Source organism: Mastomys coucha, unplaced genomic scaffold, assembly GCF_008632895.1.
Source record: "Mastomys coucha isolate ucsf_1 unplaced genomic scaffold, UCSF_Mcou_1 pScaffold8, whole genome shotgun sequence".
NCBI classification, from domain to species: Eukaryota; Metazoa; Chordata; class Mammalia; order Rodentia; family Muridae; genus Mastomys; species Mastomys coucha.
Window position 1 is genome coordinate 6827673 of NW_022196914.1, and position 10071 is coordinate 6837743.

Consider the following 10071-nt stretch of genomic DNA (forward strand, 5'->3'; position numbering starts at 1 on the left):
CTTCAACCATAGTTCTTTTCCCCTCCGGGTAGCCTGTGTGCATCTCTCTCGGCAGTCAGCATTTCCTATTAGAAACAGCAGCAAGAGTTGAGTACTTACCATTCTTCCCAGGCATCACCCTCATTCATTCCGTTCTGTCTCTGCACATACTTTTCTTTCTTCCTGGAGAAGCTACTTTTTTCCATCGGGATAAACTTGCCCTTTGGGAAACAGCTCAATGGTTACACCATGAGGGCTTTTCCAGGTCTTATAGCTACTGTCTCATTTTTATTCTCATCGCATAGTGGGCTCTAATCTGCACAGCACACTCACTATTTTATTGTTTCTCTGAGCCCCTTCTTGCTCGGAGGGCTGCCCCATTATGGTGAATGACTGTGGTTTATTTATGATGGCTACCTCTGACATCCAGGGAATGTGTTTTATTTATGTTGCTTATCTGTGACATCTATTGCTGTACCTGTTATTTAGGAAGTTCTTATCAGATGATGAAGGCATGAATAAGACAAATAGACTCTTGATACAGGTCTCTCCAGAGGTAACTGCCCCAGGGCCCATTTCTACCCTATGTTCCTTCATCTCTCTTCTCCCAGCCTCTCAGCCCAGGAGCAGCTCTCTGTTGTGTTTACATGACCAAGAGGCCTTAAGGAAGGACTCAATGCAGGTAGTAGACATGAGCTATGGGACAGGATATAAAGGTGATGATGGTTTCTCTAGTTCTAATTATGTCATAGATTTTTTTTTCCCTTTCTTTTGGGGTAGTGAACAAGTCCACTAAAATATACTTGCTATAAAAGTAAAATCCAACGTGAAGCTCTACAGCTTCTGTTCTAACTCTATAGATGTTCATTAAGATGTATTGTCTTCGGGTTTGTTAACTAGTGTTGTTTTGGTTTGGTTTTTTCCTTATAAGGTTTCTTTTTATAATAAAGTTTTTTTTTTTTTTTTTAAGATGCTTGGGCCCTTTAATCCCGGCACTTGGGAGGCAGAGGCTGGTGGATTTCTGAGTTCGAGGCCAGCCTGGTCTACAGAGTGAGTTCCAGGACAGCCAGGGCTATACAGAGAAACCCTGACTCAAAAAAAAAAAAAAAAAAAAAAAAATGCTTGGGCCCTAGCAAGTCAATGAACTTTGTGGTTTCTGGTTTTGTTCTCTTTTTGTAAAAAAAGAAGAGATGGTTTTCTTTATCCACTCTGTTGGCATATGTAGCTTTAAAATCCATCAAAAAGCTATATCAATATAACTTCTCAGTTTGTGGTTGTCCCAGAGATATTTGCTGTGATGAAAATGAAACGGATGCTCTGTGCTTTCCTACCACCAATAAGTCTGGATTTATGGATAGGCCAGTATTTATGAATCTCCCATGACCTACCTCGTGCTCGTGTGAAATACTTAAATACTCTCTCTCTGCATTGTTTGTACAGTACAGGTACAGTTTGACTCCTCATTAAAGAAAGCTGAAATGTAGGGTAACATACATGGAAAGTTTTGGAACAAGATTTAAACAACTTTTAACACTATGTTTAGTATGTGGTCTACATTATTCTAGTTTGGACTCTCTTGTAATGAGGGTAGGGCACTTTGCAAAGTAATGGTGACTTTCTGATTATGGAACATGACTAATCAGGTGTTACCACAAACATTAATCTCAAAAAGATGTTCTACTAATGGAGTTCATGCTAATGTTAGTAAGTGGTGATGTCCTATTTGCCAGTGGAATGGCTTCTTGGTCACCATTCTCTCCATATCTGGAATCTTTGCCAGTCTTCACTGTCATCTCCAATCATACATTCTCCAGGCCAGATGGCTTTCCAAGCCGGTTTACTCACATTAACTTGTTTACTTACAACAACACTATGAACTGAGCATTCTATGTTTACCCATAGTTCGTGGGTGAGGAAACTGTTAAGTGAGTTGTCCAAGACCATATGCTAACACACAATAGAGCTGAGTTGTATCACAGCCACTGGCTGTACCCTACTACTACACTGAATTCTCTCTCTCTCTCTCTCTCTCTTTTTGTTTTGTTTTTTGTTTGTTTGTTTGTTTGTTTGTTTTTTCGAGACAGAGTTTCTCTGTATAGCCCTGGCTATGCTGGAACTCACCCTGTAGACCAGGCTGGCCTCAAATTCAGAGATCTGCCTGCCTCTGCCTCCCCAAGTGCTGGGATTAAAGGCATGCACCATCACTGCCCGGCCTGAATTATCTCTTAAGATTGATACTGAACCATGTGCTTTCAATTTATCTTCCCGTCATCACAAATAAGATGCAAGCTATAAATTTTAAAATAAAATAATAAAAACATATAGCACAAAGTCTCCACACACAAATGACCCAGTAATAGACTATTACTAAAGATAATAGTAATCCATATTTATAAAAACCAGTATGTATTTTTTTTATTTCTTCCACTATATCTGAGGTATTCTCTGTGACTCTAAAGCTACAACTCATGGTTTTGAATGACCATGATATAACATATAGCACTGTTTCTTCTCGTTGGCAGTTGTCTATTGTTTTGGTTTTTTTCTTATTAGAAACAAAACTTTAATGAAGATGAAGACAGACATGCACATAGTTTGTGTACAGATCTCAAAGGAAGGATTTTGGACCATATTTCAGAGTCATGGGACACACATATTTAAACGTTTTACTCACCTTTTCCCTCTCAAAATACCAACAAAAGGTAGTATAACAACCAATCTTATCAACAAAATATGAAGAGGGTTGACTCTCTGCAATCTTTTTGACAGAACTGGGTTGTGATTATAGTCTACATTATCACAAATACTCAGCTAACACTTGTATTTGTTAATGCTACATGAGACTGGAAATTTTGTCTGCTCACTGGTTGTTTGCATTTCCTTAATGTTTCATTGCAATTGGGTAATTACTGCTTCTGGAAACTTTCTCCTCTTCCTTTGGTTTCTTTTCTGTTTTTTTCTAAGGTCTCCTTTTGAGTCTCCTTCATCTAAATAATATAATGATAATGCTTGTTGTTGTTGCTTATATTACTGATACTCCTCCTCCTCCTCCTGCTCCTCCTCCTCCTCCTCCTCCTCCTCCTACTACTACTACTACTACTACTACTATTAAATACTACTATATTAACTAATATTAATGCTCCTACTAACTACTACTATTACTACTACTATTATTAACTGCTACTACTATTACTACTGCTGCTATATTAGCTACTACTACTACTACTATTAATTACTACTACTTTCTACTACTATTAACAACTACTATTTACTACTACTACTACTACTACTAACTACTGCTGCTCCTGTTGGTACAACTAACCACCACCACCACCACCTCCAATAATAATAGCAATAATAATATTACTAATAATAGTACAATTCATGGAAGCTATGTTTTTGACATATATTAAATGCTTTGATAGAGTGCTCTTATTATTGCTTAGAGATTGAGAAAGAGCTGGGAGGTCTCACTGCATTTGTTCCCCAGTGCTCAGCTACTAAGTCATGCTATAATTTCTCCAAAATAAGCATGAATTGTCTCCCAAGTTCTTTCCAAGCCTCATTGTTTCACATACACACATCCTGTGGATTGTTTTATCCTTCTCATAGGCTTCAGAATATATCTCCCTGAGGTCTTGCTCCAAACAGCCAGCAGCTTACTAGACATTGCCAAGTGGGTGTACAGGGAGTTCCTCACACACAGCACAAGCAATGTGGAAATCATTATCTCCTTAAGTCCTAGGCATCCTCCACAACGGTCCCCTCTGCCAACACTGCTCATTATATATTCATCTAGTTGTCAGGCCGGGGACTTCAAAGCCAACTTGAGTCTTGTCACTGACACACTTCACATCTACTTGCTTTCAACATAGATGATAGAATGGTTCTCAATGTATCGTCTATACATTCATTTCTTATAGCTTTGGTACTTAAGAGTCTCAACATCTCTCTCTTAGGCTATTGCATCTGCCTGCTACGTGTGCTCCTTCCTTCTCCCTACTTGTCTTTCATGTCCATTGCTATTGAAGTTAATGTCTGAAAGCTGATCACTGTTATCATAGCCTGTTCAAAATTCTTCCATAGCTGTCTTCTATATAAGTCTAAACACATAGTATAGTTTTGGAAAGCCCCGTGGTATGGCACAAATATTTCACCCCAAGTTTATCCACAGCTTGCTATTATCCATGCACCTTAAAATATAACAACTTACAACTACTTGTTTTCCTGAGAAACACTCACTCTCTGGCCTCTTTTCTATCTGCAGTTTCAGACATCTACTTATGTTTGAAGACCCGCTACCCTTCCTGCATGGCATTTACACTCACAGTTTTGGCTTTACAATTTATTCCCTGTCATTTTTATTTATAATTCTATTAAATACATACTATAGAGTAATTTCAACTAGTTATGTGTATGTTTACTCTGAAAGGAAAATACCTTAGAAACATTGAGTACTTCTCGCCCTTAGAAGCTTAATTAATGAATGATTAAACAACTTCCAAGTTTATTTACAAATCTGAAGTTTTCTCGGCCTTTTCTAAGCACCGAATCTTATGCGATGCCTTTGCAACTGTTGTTTTGCTCTGGAATTAACTCCTGCCTCAAGTGGCCTGTTCTGCTCTGACTTCTTTGCAGAGCCTCCATAGGACAGGGCTTCAGGCTGCTGGCTACAGCAGTCCAGTCAGGATCACACTGAGTTCCTGAAGGAGGTGTCATAAAGCACACGAGAGCACATCAGAACACGAGCAGAGTCCCAGGACATCTGGGACTGATTGTTCCAGTGAGATGCTGAAGCCGAGAGAACAATTCCTGCCCTGCTTTTGGACATCTGGGCTTTGGCAACTACCCCATGGCTTTGCTCAGCAGTTCTTGGGAAATGAGATACGGGCTTGTTTCAGAGAAAGAAAAACCTTTATTGACGCAATAGCTACTACAGCAGAGGACTTCAAAAGACTCTTCCCCTTATATGGACTCCAGCTAGGTCTAGAGCTCATTGTCTTAGCAGAAAGAGAGCAATTAGAGATTTACATTAAAATCCCAGCAGCCTTGTCTCTGCCTGGGCAAATTAACTCTAGAAAGTCAGTTTTCGGTGTCTCCATGTGTAAAATGGGTTCTGGAGTGTAACCTGCTGAAGAGGCCTTTCCATATGGAGGTGGAAACCCTTCAAAGCCAGATTCTTTACATAGTGAAAGAGAGCAGGGACCTGAAATCTGATCAACTTAAGTTCAAGCACTTAAAGAAACTTATACTGCCTGGCATCTGCATTGGCTTCCACGATGTCCCTTAGTTTCTCCTCGTTTTATGGCACTTGCCACCTTGAGGCTACTGAGAAAACATATTCACTCCACTTATCTTGCATTCTCTCTTTTGAAAAGTTAGAGATATGTTTTATTAACTCTTTGAGAATACATTGAGTTTTGGCCATCTTATCTCCTACCCCTTCTCCTCCTAATCCACCTCTCATCTCACCACCCAGATAACTTTCTTTCCTCCATTTTTTAAGCATTAGAGTCCTGCTAATGGCTACATAATTTTACATCTGTCCCTTAAATTTGTGCTGATCTCGAGCATGTTGTCCTAACCACTATGAGTCAGTTCATATGTACAACTGCTGTAGATAGAGGACACGACTGCCTGTAGTCACCTAACCATCCCTGCCCCTATCCGTCTTTCTGCTCCCTCTTCCACAGTGGTCCCTAAGCCCTGGGAAGAGGGAGCATGTGTAGATGTCTCCTTTAGCTGCACACTGAGCAGTGACTTATTCTTTGAACCTTGACAGTTGTGGGTCTCCTATCTTTATCTCCCTCCTTACCCCTCTGTGTGTGAGTGTGTGCACACCATGGTCTGCTCTGCCATGCACTTGAAGTTCAGAGGATAACTTGTAGGAGTCTATTCTTTTCTTCCACCATGTGGGTCTCAGGCATCATATTTATGTCTTCAGACATGGCAGTATGTTCCCCTTAACCTACTGAGCTATCTCTCTAGTTCTGAGGTTTCTCTCGTTTGGATACAAGCTGGGTAGAATTTTGCTCCAATTTTGAAGGAGAGAGTCTATGCTTCTCTGAAATTACATGTTGTTTTTGTTTTGTTTCATTATTAATAATTTCAAAACATAAAAGGTGCTTTAAATAGCTCAGAATATCAAAATCTCAAACATGAAATATGGTAATTCTAACTAACAATTGCCCCTACTTTCAATTCTCCTGACTTGCCTTAAAAATAAGAGGCAGTGAGTGTTCTATAAGGAAGGGGAGGGATAAGTGTTTTACTAACACTGACTTAGCACATACTCTGCTGGGCACTGGGTTATGCATGTATAGACAGGAATTTGCTTAAAAGTCATGACAATTCATATATACTGATATTTGCACATTAGGGATGAAAAAATCCAAAGCTCAAAAAGGGCAAATGATTTACTCAGGTTCATATACTTCCCAAGTGGTAAAATGGGTTAAAATCATAACCCTTACTCCAGGCATGAGTATTCCTTACCCTAATATGAATAAAAAACTTAGTTCTTGATAGAAACCTCTAGTATGGCCTTATATATGACTCACTTAAACATTATGGTTCATTATGTCTACTCTTCAGAAAAAGAATTACTATCATTATTGACATTTTATTATGATGTTGACAATAAGTGAACATTTAAGATTTAAGGCTTTCCTGAACCCGACAATTATGTGTGGTCTCATTAATGCAGAAATGAGAGGGAAGTGCTCACTTGTTGAAGGAAGTGTGATTATTATAGTGTTGCATAACTACAGGCTAAGAGCACTAAGTACATTCTCTAAGATGAGAGATCTGAGAGTTGGAGTCTTGAGTTGTGAATCTGATTTTAGAGTAGAAGTCAGACTTCTATCTTCAGAGGCCACACTACGACATTAGACAGATTGTGGTAGATTCCAGCTCTGCCTCTTCCTGGGCAAACTTTGTGATTTTTTTTAAAAAACATAATACCTAAACATCCTAAGCTTCAGTTTACCCAGAGAGAAAAACATACCTACCAACTGTGGTTTATGAGTCAAAAATAGCATGTGTTAGAGAAATGAAAGATCAATTTTCTAGTTTGTCATATTCTTTCTGTTTTGATTTTACTTTTATACGCACATGCTTACAAGTGGGGAGCTTCTGTGAGGCTTGCCCTCTGTACCCCTAACCTGAATGTCATGGAACGGGCTGAGAACCCAATTCTCTAAATGGTGGTAAGTAGGCAAGAGCCTTCTTCAGCACCCACCTCACATGTGGCTTACTAAGCCTGGTGTGGATAGAATGGGCTGCAACTGTTTTGGAAGCTCATATCTCCCACCTGCCTAACCTGGTGAGTCTTCTGAGAATGGACTGATTTGGACCACTTCTGGTGAATGAAATCAGAATCCTAACCTCACCCAATAATTATACCATTTTTGTTAGAGAAATCTTTTTGAAAATCACACAGCCTTTAGGGTCATGTTTACTTGGATCCAAATCTCTAAGACTGTGGAGTAGAGAGATCCTTCAGTAGCTTGGTCTTTGGTCTGTCAAATGAGAGTTCCATCTTGGGTAGTTGTGGAAGTTTAAATGAAACCCTTTCTAAGCAGGGTCTATCTCAGTTGGAGGTGTTAATAAACACTTAATACTTTGTCATTCTCTTTTTTCTTAGATGGGAACAATTCAATATCAATATCACATTGAGATGTACAAATATCAATGGCATGAGAAAGGAGAAGGCAGCAGGTCTCTGCCAACCATTCTCTTTGCCTTAAATTTAAGCCTTAAAAGGGAATCTGAACATGCTAAACTACCCCAAACACCTGCTCTGTATTTACAGACCTAGATATAGTCAATAAGAAAAGTAATTTTAAATGTATCTATTGATTCAACTTTGTAAAAGTCCATATTTATATAATATTGTGTCCATCACACTGTCAGCAAAGACCTTGTCTTGCAGGATTTGGCTAAAATGTTCAGCATTGAGAGAGGTATGCTTAATGTTATTGGATGAAATAATATACTGTATATTATTAGAGCCAACTTCTATAATTCCTGTCCTAAGCTATTAAGAGATCAATTGATTATTCCCACTAGAGAATCTGACAAAATCCATACCTGAGTTAAGAGTTTTTGCCTTACTAGGTAAGTCACCAGTACCTAGCTGAATCAGAGACAGGCATTTTCATACACCCACAGTGATGACATGGTTCATGTCCAGATACAGAACTTACCTCTGCAGTAGGGAAAGGAGGCTTCTAGTCTCTATGCTCTTAGTGTGTTCACTGCCGTAGATGAGACTCTGAATCATCAGACACTGAAGGTGAAGTGAGAAATATAACAGGTTAGAGATGCAGAGCAAACACATCCATTGCAAACCTAATTCAGAAGCAGACTAAGAGAACAAGGTGTCACAAGTCTGTTGTTTCCTGCCCAAAGAGAAAGTCAGTGTACACTGAGGGCTCTGGTTATGTTCTGTACCCTTCAGTAATCTATCTAGTTTACTGCACTTGTTGCTGAGGACAACAAAGTAACAAAACCCTAAATTGATGGAATCTCTCCTTAAGACATGGTTACAATAGTGGTTTCTGTTAGAATTTTTGAAATAAGTCAAAGTAAATAGACACAACCAAAGTCCACCCATGTCTCTCAAGGCTGCCTTCTATTCTGATGCAGATGGCTTTATTCTCAGGCAGGTTTCTTGAAATTTCATTACTGATAAGTGTTTCCATATAAAGTGAAATAGTAGAACCAGATTTAACCTTTATCTCAAATAGCCTATAGAAAATATACAAAATGCATGAACTGATTTTCAAGTCACTGGACATCAGGAAATAAAGGATTGTGATTGTCCCAAAGAGAGAAAGTAAATGTGGTAAACAACTTAATTCTCCATGTTTCTGGGCCACCACACAGAAGAGACAAAATTATGCTCACCCAGAATCTCTCATAGTGCTGAAAATCCAAAAAGACTCTTAGTGAATGGTAACAAAGGAGGCACCATCACAGGAAAACCGTGGGTGTCTGCAGCAAGTGCCCCTCAAGTAGCAAAGGCTAGCCTGTGCGTGACAAGCAAGTGCAGAAAGCACAGAAAAGAATCATCTGGAGGAAGGGATGCTGGGCAGAGTCCATGGCACTCATGCCAGGTCAGGCTAGTGCCTGTTCTCAGCGTGGACCAAACAGTGTCTAGTCTCATGTAGGATCAGGCAAGACATGGGTCAAGTTGTTTATAACTAGTTTAACTGGAATGAATTTCAAAAATAATTATAAGTATGAATAAGATCCTATATCCAATAAGATCTATAGTGTCAGCGACTTTAATCCTAGTGCTGAGGAGGCAGAGGCAAGTAGACCTCTGATTTTTTTTTTAAGATATTTTATTTATTTACATTTCAAATGTTATTCCCCTTTCCTGGTTTCCCCTCCGGAAAAAAAACAAAAAAGAGAAACAAAAACAAAAAACAAAACAAAACAAAAAACTCCTATTCCCTCCTCCCTCCCCCTGCTCACCAACCCACCCTCTCCCGCTTCCTGGCCCTGGCATTCCCATATACCGGGGCATAGAGCCTTCACAGGACCAAAGGCCTCTCCTCCCATTGATGACTGACTAGGCCATCCTCTGCTATATATGCAGCTGGGGCCATGAGTCCCACCATGTGTACTCTTAAGTCAACCTGGTCTACAGAGTGAGTTCCAAAATGTCCAGGGCTACACAGAGAAACCTTGTTTCAAAACAAAACAAAAGAAAAGAAAAAGAAAAAGAAAAAGAAATCTATGGTGTCTGCTATCCTAACGAAGGTTACTCAATTGGCATAATGATAAAAAGCAACCAATCACAAGCCAACCAAGAAGTGAGTCTTGATGGCATGGACCTATAGAATATCACACCCAGGAGGCAAGAAGGGTCATGATCCCTTAAGTCTAAGAACAATCTGAGCTATAGTCAGACCAGTCACGAAACGTATAATGAAGTACACTAAAACTATCATTACTGCCATTGGAACTGCATTCTCTGTGTGTGTCTGTCTCCTTTTCTTTCTTCTTCCTTCTTTTCTTCTCCTCCTTCTCCCTCCCCGCTCTCAGTCTTCTCTCTCTCTCTCTCTCTCTCTCTCTTTCTCT

General features: G+C 39.5%; 1 protein-coding gene across 3 annotated transcripts in view; it reads right to left on the bottom strand.

Annotated features, from left to right (window-relative positions):
• Ttc23l (tetratricopeptide repeat domain 23 like) overlaps positions 1 to 10071 on the bottom strand; it is a 55673-nt gene that overhangs the window by 1874 nt on the left and 43728 nt on the right. For 2 of the 3 annotated variants that reach the window (XM_031360342.1, XM_031360341.1), the window contains 2 exons: positions 8187 to 8269; positions 100 to 200 (listed from right to left, as the gene is read on the bottom strand). In XM_031360342.1, the coding sequence (XP_031216202.1) occupies positions 125 to 200; positions 8187 to 8269 (159 nt within the window). In that variant the 3' untranslated portion in view covers positions 100 to 124. Of the gene's footprint in view, positions 1 to 99; positions 201 to 2624; positions 2967 to 8186; positions 8270 to 10071 lie in introns of those variants that run through there. The other variant, XM_031360343.1, reaches the window with a different exon arrangement.